General features: G+C 43.1%; 1 protein-coding gene across 1 annotated transcript in view; it reads right to left on the reverse strand.

The window, feature by feature from the left end:
* CAPN6 (calpain 6) overlaps window positions 1–17226 on the reverse strand; it is a 46766-nt gene that overhangs the window by 13218 nt on the left and 16322 nt on the right. Inside the window, exons 4-7 of the mRNA XM_063416620.1 lie at window positions 5427–5558; window positions 4300–4508; window positions 3742–3934; window positions 1244–1437 (exon numbers count right to left, since the gene is read on the reverse strand). Of these exons, the coding sequence (XP_063272690.1) occupies window positions 1244–1437; window positions 3742–3934; window positions 4300–4508; window positions 5427–5558 (728 nt within the window). The remainder of the gene's footprint in view (window positions 1–1243; window positions 1438–3741; window positions 3935–4299; window positions 4509–5426; window positions 5559–17226) is intronic.

Below are 17226 nucleotides of genomic sequence, written 5' to 3' on the forward strand. Positions count from 1 at the left end.
AGTTAATTAGAGAGAAATCACAAATGTGGCACTTTTACAGCATTTTTCACCAGTCACTTAAATTATCTACAAGACTTTTAGCATCCTCAGCAGCTGGAAAGGACAGATGAGAAACTGAGCCACAGACACGCTCAGGGGTGAAGCTGGGAATGAGCCTCGTGTCCTTGACTCATGTCAAGAACTGTTTTTCTTCCCATTCTTCCAGAAGAATGATGTAAACAGTAAATAAAGTCCAGGGAGCCATAAACTCCTCCAGGACATGCTGATTTTCTCAGAGGAAAGTGGGCAGAGATGGCACAGAGGCTCAGCCATCTCTCAGTATGGGTGTGTCTCACCAGTGTTTAACCAGATTCCACTGGCCCCGGCAGAGTTTCACCCCTCTGACACTGGGTTTGGGTGGGAAATACTAAAGGTAAGAAGGCTTTCAGAAAGCTGTGAAAGCAGGGCCCAGAAATAGGGAGAGCAGAAAAATGTACAATTAGCTGCAACTGCAAAATTGAAAGTAGGAAGAGTTATAATGGTACAGGAAACAAGGACATGAAATAATAGTTTGAGTGTTTAGGCTTGGCTAGAAAAGACCTTAAGACTGCAGAAAAATATGCTTAGTAAGACAGTAGAAGGTTTTAAGCTTGATAAGAGTGTTGTATTTTGTTAATAGAAAGCATAAAAGTGAGCAGTGTTCGAAGCAGCTCTACCTGTGCTTTTAGTGTTTGGCTAGAACAATTGTCTGTAAGCTTTAGCAATATCTTATTGGCTGGAAAACTTTTAAAATGCCCTGTAACAAAGAGATCTTTGGCTGCTGCTGGCAGAGGTGAGCTGCTGCCATCCTTCAATTGTCTCAAACCCTGCTGTGAGGCTGAGGCTGCAATAAAGGCTCAAGGAATGCCCAGCAGTGTCCCTGTCCTGTTCATGCACAAACCTCCAGCACAGGTTTGCAGCTCTCACCTGTCACTGCAGGACACAAAATGAACCACACAGACTCTGTGATTTCTCAGAAGGCTACAGATCGATTCATGCAAAACATGATTTCTTTATATACTATTTACAGAGACCAGTATGAATGGATGGGCAAAGTTAACACCTCTTCAACCACACTGGTCAAGCCAGAGGGCCATCGAGAAGCCCCTCCTCTAAAAGGAATGAATAACAAAGATATAATAAAGAAAACATCTCATTTTGTTTACAGCAAATCGCCTGGGAAAGAAATTTCACAAACCAAACATGAAATCAGGGCTGCACTCACGTGTCACTCCAGGCACCGTGCCATTCCTTTTTCCCCCAGGGGTTCCTCAGCCTGATCATGAAGAGCTTTTCAGCCTGGAAGGAGAAGAGGAGCCTCTCCCCGAGGCGCAGCTTCCTGATGGCAGTCACGGAGTAGGCATGGCCCACGATGAGCCCCATCGCCGTCTCTGCCTCGCTGGGGCGCCCGGAGGACTCCTTGGGCATCAAGAATGACAATGAAACCAAAGGGACCCACACCTCTGAGTGTTATAAATACAGATTATATTGTTGGCTTTTCTCAAAGATTAAGATGAATGCTGTATGTATAATGTTAGAATAACTTTGCTTTTATTTCTGCTATTAACAAAAACTTAGACATGGCAGTAGTAGTATCTGATATAATTATGAGTGAACTTTCTGTTTAGTAGAGACAACATCCAGTGAACATGCAATAAAGACCCTGCTATTGATATCCAGCTCTCAGCATCTGCCACCTGAAGAAAGTATGGACCAAGGGCCAAACTGGAAGGGATAAAAAGAACAAAGAACAGATTAAAATCACAGCCAAGAAACGTGCATGCTCTAAAAAGGCAGACCCAAGGACTGGACATGCTAAAGAGTTCCTAGAATGTAGAAATCAGTTTGTAGCAAAGTGTGAATATGCATAATGGTCTATGAATATACAACAGGCTGATGCAGTAGAAAGGTATTTAAGGGGTATCTCCACTCCCTCACTGAATCCAGCCAAGCCTTGGGTGTCTCTCATCCATCACCCACATGGGCTGTCTATCACCCATAGGGCCTGGAAGCACTCCTTCCCCTGGACATCAGGGAAGGAAGATTTGAATCCATGCAGATCTTTGTGTGTAAACTTGTAATTACCTAATTAATGCTAAATCAAGCCTTGGCTGTGGAGGAGAGAGCAAGAGGTGTGGCCTCTTAGTGTTACTAATGCAAATATTTAAATATAAATATATTATTTATCATTTCAGATTAATATATTTGTATAAATATATTGATATTTAAATATAAATAAGGACTTATCACAGTTGTGAAAAGCACATTGTACTTCCTCAGATATTTTTACCCATTTCAAAATTTAACTGGTCTAAATAGACAAGGTCCTTGTCCTAAGGCAAATGTTGCATTGATATAACAGTCTCAGTCCCCAAAGGTAAGAAATCACATTAACAACAACAACAACAACAACAACAACAAAAAAAAAAAAAAAAAAAAAAAAAAAAAAAAAAAAAAAAAAAAAAAAAAAAAAAAAAGGAGGGAAGGAGAAATTCATATCAAATTGGAACTGACAGATGGTCTGGCAACTGTGAGAGTCTCACCAAGCCCTCTGACAACAGCTCCCAAAGAATCAGCTCAAGTGTTCCCCAGCCTGGCTGGCATTCCCCTGGCTCTGGGCTCCCTGCACTGTAACACTTCCACTCGTGTTTTTCACAACTAAAAGCAAACAAGGAGTCCTTGACAGCACGGGGGGCTGCTGCCTTTAATACCCCCCAGCCTTTCTCACTGCTGCCTTTTCTCACCTCATGCTGAAGATACTTATTTATTTCTTTATTCCAATGAGATATTTAAACATCTCCTGTCTGTTCAGATTTCCAAATGCTGATGCTCAGGGCCACTTTGTAATCCAAGGAAAATGATGATATGTTCTCAAGGCAGCAATGAAGCCACTTGAGTATTAACTATTCTACACCTAGCAAGCTCCACTGTGTGCATAATACATCAAAAAGTGACAAATGCAGGCAAACTTAGCAATGGCCTCTCTGTAATCAATGTTTAGAAGCATTTGTGTTTAATTTGGAAGGCAGGCCATGGCCTCCTAAATGTGGGCACTGAGATACCTGAGCCTCACATGAGCCAGCACAGGCAAGTTCTGCAGCTTAATTCCACTGGGGACATTATTCAATATATTCAATACATTCAATACATTCAGCATATTCACTATATCCAATATATTTGATATATTCAGTATATTCAATACTTTCAATACATTCAATACTTTCAATATATTCAATACTTTCAATACATTCAATACTTTCAATACATTCAATATATTCAATATGAAATAGCATTACTTGGATGACCAGGTGAGCTCAGCCTTCCAGCTCAGCTCCACTGCTACCCTGGCTGCACTGGCACAACCAAAGCCAAGAAGTCTCAGCAGCTCCGTGCCAGAACTGTTTTCTTTAAAGAGATTTCTCTAAGAAATAAAACAACTGAATGCTGCCTGCTCTGTAAATTAGGGTGGATTTACCTCAGGTCAATTCACAGTTGTGACCATTCAGAAAAAATAATTTCAGACACACAGAGAAATGACAGCACAAGCAGTTGTGGTTGTATTTAGAGGCTCCTGGAGCTGGAAGCAGATTTGCTAGATATCTTGCTAGATTTCTCCATACCAAGCTTTTCCAAACATGCAAAGGAAGGACATACTCAATATCCTAATAATGGTATTTCTTCCAGCATATTTTCATTGAAATAAACCCTTAAAATCCAACTCACCGAGATGAAGCAGCTGATGAACCCTCCTCGTTTATGCACTTTCATCAAGTCTTCAAACAGCTTCATCTGCTCAGAAATAACCTCCCCATATTTGCCCTCTGCCAAATTAATGGATTCTGCCACTGCTCCAGTGAAGTCCACCAGGGCTTCTGCAGCACAGCCTCCATCCAGGGCTTGGTAGGATCCAGCCAGCCTGGGGGCAACACGGAATATTCTCAGTTTACAGGGGGCTGGAACAATGCTCTAATTTGGCTTGAATGTGGGGAACATGTTTGTGTCTCACCAAGGAAAAACCAGAACAAAAAAAGCCTGAGCAGACTGCAGAGAAATATTTCCTGGTTTCTAAAGATCCTTAAGGATTTGGGCTGCTGAAGTGGACTGCATTGTACCCATTTATTGTTTACATCCTTAACAGAGATTAAAAAAGGAGTTTTCAGTCTTTTTTAGGTTCTCTACCAGCAGCAAAACTAAAACCTGTGGAAAGTCTGATAGAATCGAAAGACAAAACAGACAGAGGGACGACACTGAGAACTGCAAGGACAAGGAACCAGCTCATACTTAGCATAAGCTTTCTCCAGCAGGGCACTCCAGAACTCATTCCTGACGTTGGAACGGCAGAAGATCAGCTCCCCACGCTCTGCTGGCAGCAGATCATCCACCACCACCTCCGTCCACGCCCCGAAGCGCCAGAAGCGGAATCGGAAAATCCCCGCGTACCTCCCCGGGTTCCTGGGGTCCCACTCCTGCTCGCTGTAGTCTGGAATCACCTGAGGAATGTGGAAGGGGAAGCTCAGTGAGTGCACTGTGCTGAGGTTTATTGCCAGGGCAGAATGCCCCGGGACATGTTAAAGAAAGGGAAGATTTGAATCTGCGAAAATTCACCCCTTGTTAGTCCCAGGGAGAAAACCACCGGCTGATAGGCAGGGGAACAACCAAGGTGTCGGAGTCTAGAACATCCCTCTGGCCACCCTGGAGGGTTTGGAGACCGGACAGGGGGTCTGGGATCTGTCCAAGGGGCTCAGCCAGCCTCACACAGATCCCAGGAGGGCACTGCCTCTGATCCCTGCCATGGCAGTGAATGCCCACAGTGTGTGAAGAATCACAAGCTGAGAAAATTCAAAATAAGCAGGAGTTAGTTTATCACAGAGTGTAAATGTTGAATCCAGGATTTTTAGTATATGGGTTTGAAGAGGCAGGATGGAGGAATTGGGGAGTGGTCCCGTCCTCCTTGTTCTTGTTCTCATCCCCCATTTTCTGCTGAGTTGTATCACAAGGATTGGTTTAGAGTAGAAATGACATTTTAACATAGGCAGTGAGTATTGGTAAGATTCTGTAAATAAAAAGTTCCTTGTGGATGGTGGTTGGACCAGAGGAATGGTACAAAGGATCTGGGACCCTCTGATCCACCCAGTCCCCCGCGTGTCCTGCTCTGCTGGGGACGCCCTGCAGAGCTGGGAAAGAACTGAGAGATAATGAAGAATAAACAACCTTGGAAACACGGACTGGGGACTCAGCTTGTCTGCTCTGGCTCTGGCGTGGAACCTTTTGGGCAAGAGAAGGTCTAAAGCCTGATTACCTCGGGGAACAGCAACCCCGAGGAGAATCTCAGGGAACAGCAGCCCTGAGACCAAGGGTAGCTTGGTTTATTGGCTTTATTTCCTGCACCACACACCCCAATCACCCACCTGCTGCCAGAGGCTCTTCCTCAGAGCCAGGCAGGAGCACGCAGCCACAAACCAGCAGTTCCCCAGCTTGCCCTGGTGGAAGTCGTGGGAGCTCATCCCGTCCACGAGCAGGTGGGGATCTTCACAGAGGTCCTGGCAAAGCAAACCAGAGATTGCTGGAGACTCCACTCCAGAAATGATCACAGCATCCTTCCAGTCAAGAAAAGCAGCAGGAATTATTCTATTGGTTAGTAAAAGGTATTTTAGTTGTCCGTCAAATCTATCTATTCTCAGATTGATTACACATTTTCTTTACTGATTCTCATGGGACAAATCCCTTGTTGTTACAGGTGCATTTGTTTTTCACCCTCAGAATAGATTGTTGTGTTAAAGGAACTCCTCATCCTCAAAGCAGGGAACTTACAGATTACTTGTTAGCTGCACTTAGAAGAAATGACAGAAGAAATGATTTTTACCCTATTCCTACATGAAACCCTTTGCTGCAGGGCTTGACATCAGTTGGCCACTTGGCTTTCGTGGTGGTAGCACACATCCCACATCCATGTGGGCTAGATTCAATTTTATATCCCATTTCCTGGCATCTCTGACATTAATAATATCTAGTTTGTTTTTCCTTTCAAAATGTGATTTTGTTACAATAATAAATGAGGGATAAATGGAGCCATTGGGGTTAAAACCGTCCAAACTTTTCTATCACTAGTGGAAGCCAAAACTTTAATTAGTTTTAGAAAGAAATCAAGCACTGCTGTGTATTACCCTACATTACTAATCTGTACTTGTTAGTACAGATTACTTGTTAGCTGCACTTAGAAGAAATGACAGAAGAAATGATTTTTACCCTATTCCTACATGAAACCCTTGGCAGAGGTTTCCTGCTGAATGGAGAGGGAACCTCCCACAGCAATTCAGCAGAAAGTAATGGTTTAGATTCCTAACTGGTGTGGAACCTGCAGGGTTCAACCCAGCCACTGCTCCTGGCCCTGTCCTGTCATTCACTCCCTTCCTGACTGCCTGAGAGGGTGGCAGAGCAGGCAGTGGCAGGAAATTCTGCTCTTTCACAGTTTAATAACCCTAAATTTCAACACTGTGGAAATGCTCCTATATCCAAGCATCAGAAATGCAGAATAACTGACTCCATCTCCCCTCAGAACGGCAGGAGAGCCCAGATTTCCTGCAGTCTGTGCTGTCTGCCTTGGGCAGCAGAGGAAGGAGCTCCTTACCCGGGGATTCTCTCTGCCCTTTGGTAATTAAAGATGATGATCACAAATTAGCAGGGCTGCAACCCAGGCCTGGCTACAGAGCACAGGCATCTCTCTGGTGTGACTCTGACAGATCAGTGCCAGATGAACTCATTTCCAGAGAAAAGAACCACCTCAGGCTCAGCTGATTGATTTCCTGGGCTGGCTTAGCCAATGGCACCAGAAATCAGCTCACAGCATTAAATTCATAGAGCTGCAGCCATTTTCCTTAGGAAAGTTATATTTTTGGCATGAGACTTTTCTCATTAAACACCAGTTGACATTTTAAATGCCTTTTGGGAAACAAGCAACTGATCATTATGTGACATTGCTCTTCTGTCAGGAATTCTCACTTGTCTGCACTTAGAGAAAATTCAACGCTTGTTAAGAGACCTTAACAAAAATCTGAGTAACAAAATGGTGCCTACAAGCAAAACTGACCATGTCCAAGATCTCATCAGCCTCACGGACAGATTAATTCAGCCTCTCTGGATGCTCTGACGTGGAATGGCAGCAGGAGCTCCAGGCTGGCACTTCAGAGATCTAAACCCACCTAACTGCAAGGCTTGACATCAGTTGGCCACTTGGCTTTTGTGGTGGTAGCACACATCCCACATCCATGTGGGTTAAATTCAGTTTTATATCCCATTTCCTGGCATCTCTGACATTAATAATTTCTAGTTTGTTTTTCCTTTCAAAATGTTATTTTGTTAGAATAATAAATGAGGGATAAATGAGCCATTGGGGTTAAAACCGTCCAAACTTTTCTGTCACTAGTGGAAGCCAAAACTTTAATTAATTTTAGAAAGAAATCAAGCACTGCTGTGTATTACAAAGATCTTATTTGGTTTGTTTTGATAAAAATATCCACATTAGACTGCTGGTTTTTAATTGAAGTGTGTTTTGCATCTCACAAAGTCCTCAGAGGAAAAACAGAGCAGCATGTGCCAACTGCCAGAATTTATGGATGAGATCAGCATTTGCTGAGTGCTGGGCTCCAAAGCAAACATGGAACAGCAGAGCTGAGAAGCAACACCTCCCTACTTCCACCAGAGTCACCAAATTCTCCAGGATCCTGCTCGATAAACCCTTTCTGATTAAACCACCTAAGAGCCCTGGAGTTCTGGGGTTAAGAGAAGTATAAGAAAATGCCACCAGTTCTGTGTCTTTTGTCATTAATTCTCTATAACAGCTATATATATAACAGCTATAACATAATTTATATAATAATAATATAATATAACATAATAATACTATAACAGCTTCTCTGGTGACTGTCACTGCGAGGCTCAGATGAGACAAAACAACACTGAGGCACAACCCAGAGCTCATTTCAGCTCTTTGCTCTCTTCTAGGCTTTGTGATTTTCACCACTTATGCCATATAGGAAATTCTTAGGAATACTTTTATCTGTCTAAGCCACAATTCCCTCAACACAAGTTAGAAATGTGCTATTTCAATATATTATTCTGCAGTCCTTGTGGGGATCTTTAAGTGTTTTTGGTTGCCCCAAGCATTAAAAAAAAAAAAGAAATGAAAAAGAATATATACAAAAAATATTAAAAAATAGATTTTTTCTATAATGCTCCCAGCAGTTAGGATATATAATGTTCCAAATTTAGGATAGTTGAGGACCAAGAGGAATTACAGGGAGGAGACAGTGACATGAGATGTGATCCAGGCACTTCAGGAGCCCCAATCCCTTCCCCTCTTGCTGCCCAAGCACCAGGACTGTGAGTTCCACCAGAACCTCCTCCTTTGCAAACACCATGGTTTAACCCCAGTCCTTTTTCTCAGCATCATCTTGCATCATCCGTGCTTGAAAGAGAGAAATACCCTCCCATTTCCAAGGAAACGTTTAAAGGCAGTCACTGGCTCCTAGTGCACATCATTAACGCCTGGCAGCCGCCCTGTTTCTGACACAGCCCCACATAAAAGCAGTTGTTGAGGATTTGTGCCTGCAGGGAGCATCCCCCGGTCCAAATGCAGAGCTCTCCCCTCACACAATGAAATAAACACCACCTGCAGAGAAAAGGGAGGTAAAAATTCAGCTTTGGCTGCAGCTGAACCAACCTCAGCTAAAGGGAGGCAGCAAAGACAGCATCCTGTGGGTGTGGAGAGGAGAGATAAATGAGATTGTCCAACCCATAAGCAACCCCAGCTGTGCTGGCATGGTCACAGCAGCGTTTGCTGTCAGCCCCAAGATGCAAAATGACCAAGCCCAACTGCACTGGATACTCCAGTGCATGCAAAATGACTTTTACAACCTTGTGGTGGCTGAAAAAAATCTGCCTGTGGAGGGAAAAAAGAGAAGTGACCCCTCGGGGGACAGTTCTCAGAGAACTCTCCATCCAAAAAAACCCCTGGGCTCAGATGTGACCTTGCTGAGATCAGGAGGGGACTTTGGCAGGGCTGTTACACCACGGAAACCCACAAAAGGCAGGTTCAGCCCCAGGTTTCTGCCTGCACACCCCGAGCCCTGGATGTGCAATTCCCCTGGAAATTTGTGCCCATCACCCAGCAGTTCCTGAAAGTGAGAAGATGCCCAGAGCTGCTTTGAGAGAAACAGCAGCACATGAGCAAGGGGAAGAGCACGCCAGAGCTCCAGCCTTGTGTAAAAGGAAACTCAGTTATTTGGGGATTGAGAAATGCTTCTTCCCCCTCCTCCTCTCCACTAAATCCTGTTACAAAACCAAATGCATCACAAACATTTTAATAGTGTTCTTTTTTTCCATTTTCAGTTTGGGGCTAGTGGTGACTAATACTCACTCCATGGGTTTCAGCCTTGCCCTGCCTATGGGACAAATGTGTTTGGGGAGGATCTGAATCAGTGTTTTGGAAGAAAAACCCCCCAAAATTGGAATTGGGCAAGGTGCTGTGTATCTTGGCTGCCTGCAGGTTTCACCTGACCCTGCAGCAGCACAGCTGCTCTCTCCAGAGCGCTGACAGGGCTGGGAAGGGCTCAGTGATGGGCCCTGGGGCTGACCTTCTCCTGAACCTCCCAACAAAGTGTTTGCTAAACCCTGCCAGCCCAGAAATCACTCCAGACTACAATGAGAGATTTGCTGTTCTCCCAGAACCCTCAGACAAGAACAAACCACCTCAGAAAATCATCTCTTGCTGCACTGAGTTTGTGATGCTACAGAACTGCAGCACATCCATAACACCTCTAGAGAAAAGCTGCCTTGTTTGAGAATAACACTTTGTTTCTCACTGCATTTACCAGAACTTATCTCTTATTTATCTCAGCCTTTGCCTCCTGCCTTGTTCCCCTTGTACTCATTCCCTTCTCCAGACTCGGTACCACAATTTGTGTGACTTTTCCTCATCAGCAGCCATCAGAGATGCCATTCCTAGGACAGGATTCACCTCAGGCCACATCAAATTCTCCCAGCCAGATGTCCCAACTCCCCTGGAGCAGAGCTCAGGTCCTTTCAAAGGGCAGTGACATCACCCTGCCTCTGCCACGGTGCTGTGACACTGCAGAGAGCCCTGTGCCTCTGCTGAGCACATAAACCAATAGTTCAGAGCAATTCCAACCCCTGTGAAACCTGATTTTCAGTTACTCCAAAGCTGCAACAGCTGTGACACAATGAGGGGGAAAAAATTAATTAAAGCCCCTATTTAATTGGTTTAAAATGTATATGTTTAAACTTCCTTGAAAAAGTGATTACTTTCCATCTTAAAGGGACCATTTTGGGGTCACTAACCTGAGGTTTTCTTGCAAAATGCTTTCACAAGGATTTACTCTGACTTTGAGGTGGCGATGCTCCATGAAAAACAGGTAGATGTAGTGGAAACGTTTTAAAGAAAATCTGAATGTGGCCATGCACCAAAGCAGGGGAAATGTTTTTGCACTAAATGCAATAAAAAAGGATGGCCAGGGATAAAGGCAGTCCTTAGAGCAAAACCCTGCCATCAATTCCAGAAACACCCCGAGGTGGCCGAGGTCAGACAGGGGCTGTCAGGTCACTCCTCAGACTCAAAGGCCACCCAGAGTCAGCTCCATCTTTTTACTGCTTCCTCCAAACATGTTTGTCTATCAAATTATTGGACAAGTTTCCTCAGATGGGGAATAAAACAATAAGAGAAGGAGGTTGGAAAAAGCCACACACACATTTTTTTCAGAGAACTGAAATATTCAGCACTGGACCAGTGTGGAATAAATTATTCCCAGGTCAGTACTCCTGCCTGTCCAGCTCTGGCTGGGGAGGGAAATATTTGTTTGCCTGATAATGAGCATCATTTTGGCTCAGGGGCCATGATCTTGTCCAGTCTGACCTTCTGCTGTGTCTCAGGGGCTGGCAGCTGATGCAGATGGAATTCTTCGTCATTGCCTTTTATGAGGAAGGGAATTTGCTGTTTACAAAAGAGTATCAGGCAGATTTCAGCAAAGTCACATTTATTTTTTTATATTACATTGAGTATTTTGTGGCAAAACTAAAGTCAAGTCATCTAAACATTGTCTGGAATGAAAATTCAGATTAATCTGGGAGATGATTTGTTTTTCCTGAAAGGGGATATTTCTCCCTTGCCCAGTGGCAATGCACAGACGTCAAAGATTAAAAAGTCTAAATATCACATTAAAGAGCATAAACCCCTTTAGTATCAACAAGTTCCTCCTTTCCACATCCCTTTTCCAGCCTAGATTCCACTATTTACTAATCATAGCATTTATCTCACATTTTCTTAAGGATAAAAATCCTTTATCCTCTTCTCCCAGACTCCTCATCTTTTTCAGACAGCACCTCGAGGTGTTCTGCCACTTATTTGCTTCAAGCAAAATAAATGTGAATGCCTGGGATAAGAGCAGAAGGAATATCCAGTGCCTCCCACAGAAACCTTGGAATTATGCTGCACCCCACACCATTCTGGACTAGGTGTCAAAAGAGGAACTGTAAAATGACACAAAGCCCTGAGCACAAGACACAAATGTCTTAGACTGTGAGATGAGTTGAGCTGCATCAAATTTTGGATGTTGAAGTGGGTTTGAATAGAATTTTTTCTTTAGCCAGCACGAGATAACTTTGCTGAGCCTATGAAGGTCAGAGTGTATGGAGAGCCTCTGTCCCAACATGACACATATCAGACTTAAAATTCTAGTCTGGACATCCTTTCTGGCAAAGATCAGCCTTAGAGCATGTAAACCAGAGTATTTTTCTTTTAGGAAGACAGAGAGTTCCAATTCTAAGCTATACAAATATTGCCTCAAAAGTGGCACAGCAGCATCCATTTTACTCCTGAATACTGAAAGCACTTTTGTGACTCAGCCAAATCAGTGTGTCACAGAATCATAAATCCGCAGTAACTACCAGGAAGGGTTTTATTTACACATCTTGAAAACAAACAGCAGTTTCTATCTCTACAACATCTTTTTAAGCTTTGTCTTGGAAGGATTTTCATTTAGCAATAAAGTTATCAGCATGTGAGATAAATGTCTTCAGTTTCGAGTGATGACACTGAAAAACCACATCACTGTTTTCCAAAGAAAGATTATTTAGCAAAAATCACATTTGCTGTATCTGCCAGGCAATCAAGCCTGTGCTTTTCCCTCTGTATAGATAATTTTGTCTTGCACACATGGCTATTAGAGTACTAAAATGAATAAAATACGTTTGGATAACCTGCTGTTATACAAAGTGATTTTGAGGATATCTTCTTTCCAGCCTCAATTTCCAGGATAAACCAGTTTGAATATGCTTTAATGTTTTTACAAACTCTGCATGTCACTTTGGATATTATTATTGTGCAACTTAAATGCCCAAATCATTGAAAAGCCAGAGGAACTTGGAGGCTTTAATCACTTAAGGACTTGTGAAAACGTGGAGCTCTATCACTGTTTGAACAGCCAATAAGTTTCCTAGCACCATTAATGATAATTACTTTTGGATTCTCTTCTGGTTCAACCCAAAACAAAGACTGGAGCAGATTCAGTCAGACAGATCCATGGACAAGAGCCTGGGAGGGCTCAGCCTGTCAGGGTGCAGTCAGAATATTCACTTGGTCATGATTTTATCCCAGTTGAAGCACAGTGACTTTCATCTTTGTGATTAAATTGTTCAGACATGTAAGAGACTTCTTGCTTGCAAAGACAGAGCAGGAAACTCTTCTCCTTATTTATGTCATGCTGGTTTTTTCCACAGCTCTTTCACTGCTGGAGCTAATTTTTGATTTTCCCAATGTGATATAAACACACTGAGTTGAATTCACCACTTCATTTCAGACGAATTTCTCTGTTAAACACTAACATCACTGAGAAATTACCCTCCTGATTTACCAGCTTAGACATCTTTGGAATCCAAATAATCTCCCTCCTATCTCTTGCAGTGATTCCTGGCAGCCATAGGAATATTCACAGTGCCCAACCTCACAGCACTTCCCAGATAATGCAGTGTTTGATTTGGAATGATGGATTTGAAGTCATATTCTCGGTAAAACAAAAGGGATCCAGACCTCCAGCTCCTGTTGTGTGCTCAAAGCACCACAAAATTTCCTCTAAAGATGAAGATTCTCTATGAATATTTGGAATATTTATAATTTATAAATTATTCTCTATTAATCTCTGCTGTGAGAACTTCATCATCTTTATTTAACCAGGGACTAATAGCTAAAGTAAAGTCAGTGAAAAACCTAAGGAAACATTTCTTAACTCTCAAAAGACAGGAGAAGGGCCTGTTTCTAATAATGTTGAGGTTTGCCAGTGTTGCTTTTCCCTTGCCTTACAACATAAGTATTTATAGTTTAGCCATTATGTTCACTGGGGACCGTATTGGTTTTTAATTTTTTGCAGATTTTGGGATGTCTTAAAGAGTCACAAGTACCTTAACCTGGTGTCCCTGTGTCTTCCAAGCACTCCCTTCCCCTCAGGGCATGCAGTTTTCACTCCACCCAGAGCTGCAGGGCAAATTCCCAGCTATAAATCATCATCACTTGAGCTAAACCTAGGCCTGATGTTGCTTTATAGACCCAGGTCCCCTCAATCCACCTCTGTCTGCAGGCAGATGCAGCTTTGGTTTGGTTCATGAGACATTCATCACTTTAGGGTTGAAATAAATATGGGGAATTTAGGGAAAATAATGTGCTCATTAAGACCAGGAAGGAGAAATGCTGTGGTTGGATTCCATCTGAACTATTTGGATTAAATTTTGTTATTCCTCTCACGGTGCAGACACCAGCTGTTTAACCAGTTAGAGCAGCAGCTTTCAGGCCACTGTCACCTCTGAGGAGTTTTATTTGTGGAGAGCAGAGTCAGTGAAGGAGGAGGGAGGAGAGGCCAGAGGATGAGGAGCTGCATTCACATCTCCATTTAGGGAGGAAAATCCAAGGCTTAAATGCCCTTATCTAAAGGGAGGAGGGAGCAGACAGCAGTGATCATGCACAGCAAATGCAGCTCTGCACAAAAATGGATTATCTACAGGGTTATTCTACTGACCCAGGGAGAGAAAATTCCTGAATCTTTGCCTTTTATCAGTCCCACAAGCGCTTCCTTAAAGCTCCTGTGGTCAGCTTGCAGCAGCAATAAATCTCCAGAGGTGCAGACCAAAGCTCAGCCCACAGGTGGATCACTGCTAAATGAGATTTAATATTTTACTCACCATCTGAAGATTTAGAACAGTTTTAGGAAGAAAACCAACCCTATTTTGATAATTATTCACTGTATAAGACTAGAAAATGCTGGCTCCAGACAAAAATCAGACCTCAGTGTGCTTTATACAGACACTCTTGTTCACCTCCTGAGCTCAGGGAGGGTCACCTGGAGCAGGCAGTCCAGACACAGATCCCATTTCCTGATGCACATTTATTTCCTGAAAGCTGGGGAAAAAATGCAAATTCAAAATGTTTCCGCCTTTGAGATTAAGTTAGAAACAATGTCACATACAGGCAAGACAGCAGTTCTAAAAGGTTCTTTCAGCTGTGAAGGATTTTTAAAAGCTTCTTTTTAGCCAAGAAAACATACATTTTAATTTAATCTTTGAATAGAATTAATCTTGAAGGAAACATACATTTGGATCCCAGGAACACAGCATGAAATTCAAACAAATTACTCTGCAAATCGAAGGCAGAATGGCTTACTAAACCTCAAATTCCAGCTCATCCCAAATACCCTTTTAAATATGGAAATAATATGACAAAAGAATGAAGCTCTTCACACAGAAAGCATTTTTTGGATGTGGATGCTTTCCACTCTTGCTGAAGAGTGTTGACAGAACAATACCTCCATTTCCTTTGCAACTGGCATGTTTGGGCTGTAATTTTTCCTTCAGAGGAGTCAGACATTTAATTCTTTCAGAAGACTAAATCAATGAACTAACAATTACTGTAAGAAGACTTATGCTAGCTGGGGATATGATCCTCAGGCTTTTTGTTTTACAGTCTCAAAATAAATTTTACCATGTCATTCTTACCATCACCACACTGCCTCAGGACAAACAGAAACTGTTTGAGAAACCAATTTTCATCTGATGACAACTGAACCAACTAAATAAAACCTGACATTTTAAATTTTAAAGAGACATTCAGAGCCTTGCAGTTGTACTGTTTGTGTTCTAGACATGACACTGAGGTCGTTTTATGATTTTTTTCCTTTAGAGGAAACAACCACAACAACATAAGAAAGCCTTCATCCAATCTGAGGGAGGGAAATACAAACTGGAAAAAGTGCCAAGAGGGAAGATAACAAAATGCTGGCATCTGGAGAGCTGTCTGCTTGGCAAGCATTCATGTCATTTACAAATGTTTGCCTTTAATTATATTCCTGGAAGACTTGGGTGAATAATACCACCAAGCACGCTGCCACTTTCCAAACGCTGCCACTCCATCCTATGGAAATTCAGGGTGGCCACTGTGGGGTTTTTCTTCCTGTCATGATGAACCCAGCAATGAAGGGCACAACTAAAACCAAAGAATTTTCTGACACAGCACCAGCAATGGGATTGAGCCATCAAACTGGTGTCATATGGGCTCCACTCAGTCCCCACACTGTACTGGAGAGCTCACACATGGAGGATTTATAGTCCCTTGCTCGTCTCTTCTTCTGGGCAAGCCCCACCTTAACAAGATTTTCCAGGCAAAATAAAAATAAAATGATGGAATTCATGGAATAAGGGTGAGCAGCAGCTCAGTTCTGGGAACATTTCGGCAATTCCGAGAAGAAACATGTCACAACTTCCCCAGCTGAAGACATTAAGGACAAAATATTATGGGAGGAATGTTTGATCCAGTCAGAAACCGAGATGGAAACATGCCAAAGAACGTTTTCATGATGCCTCCCATGCTCAGCCTGCTGGGGGACAGACAAGGTGACAAACAGAGCACACTGAGATTCCCAAAGCTTTAAAAGGACCAAAACCCCTGATTAATATTGAGGTGTACCAGCCTAATCACTGCTGGGAATAAAAGTGAATTAAACTATGTTTCTATTGTTTAGAAAAGGACACCTTTGTAAAATAACATCCCCAAGAGAACAAAACAGTGTCTGCTTCAGTCTCAATAGAGAGATTGAGATTAATCAAATTAAACACTCATCTCAAAAAAAGTGAGGCCCTCCCAATTTCTGGAGCACTGTGTGCTCCCATATTTTCACTTTTCAAATTAACACACAAGATCTCTTCAGGGTGAAGCACTCTGCCAGAGCTGGGCATCACCAGCCTGCTGCAGGGAGGTGAGGAGAGACACAAAATCCTGGGACAGTGTGGAATTCCTGGTCCTGTTTCTGGTGGACCTTCACAGACACAGAAGTGGAGCCCATCCGAGTGAAATTCTGTCAGGTTCTCAGCGTTTCTTGCCACTCTCAGCCTGGAGGTGGCTGCAGGCTCTGGCTGGGGAATGGGAGCTGGATGAGGGTCCCAGAGCTGGACACAGCCCCGAGGGTGGAATCCCAGCCCCTGGCAGCAATAACTGCTGGGAGGGGTTCAGGGAGTGGAGAGATCCATCCCTGTTTGTTTGGCTGTTTGTGTGATCCATCCCTGTTTGTTTGGCTGTTTGTGTGATCCATCCCTGTTTGTTTGGCTGTTTGTGTGATCCATCCCTGTTTGTTTGGCTGTTTGTGTGATCCATCCCTGTTTGTTTGGCCGTGTGAGAGGAGCCCTGGGGGCACCACACACAGCTCTGCTCCACCTCTGCCTCCAGGAACCAAAGGGCTGGGAGAGAAAGTGTTTAACAACAAATCTGCAACAACCCTTTGTGTCTGCTGGCTGCTCAGTCCAGTTACTTCTCCTTGACCCATCCTTTTTCCCATCACTGCTCTTATTTAAAAAAAAAAAAAAAAATTAAAAAATATATAAATATATAAATATATATAAAAATATATATATTTCCCTTATCAAGCTCCCCCCATTTAAATTCTCCAGCACAGATTCTGGGGCTCTCCCTGCCTTCCAAATGCCACAGATTTGCCCTGGGGTGACAAGGCAAGTCCAAAGCCCTGCTTCCCAAGCCCTGCCCCACGTCATGTACTCACACCCATGTGCACAAATCCATTTAAACACACCCTGCCTGCGTGCTCATGCCCTCACAGCCACCAGCCAGGCTTTATTTTCGTGTCAGAAATTGGGTTTTTCTCA

The sequence above is a fragment of the Prinia subflava genome, chromosome 20 (genome assembly GCF_021018805.1).
Source record: "Prinia subflava isolate CZ2003 ecotype Zambia chromosome 20, Cam_Psub_1.2, whole genome shotgun sequence".
Taxonomy (NCBI): domain Eukaryota; kingdom Metazoa; phylum Chordata; class Aves; order Passeriformes; family Cisticolidae; genus Prinia; species Prinia subflava.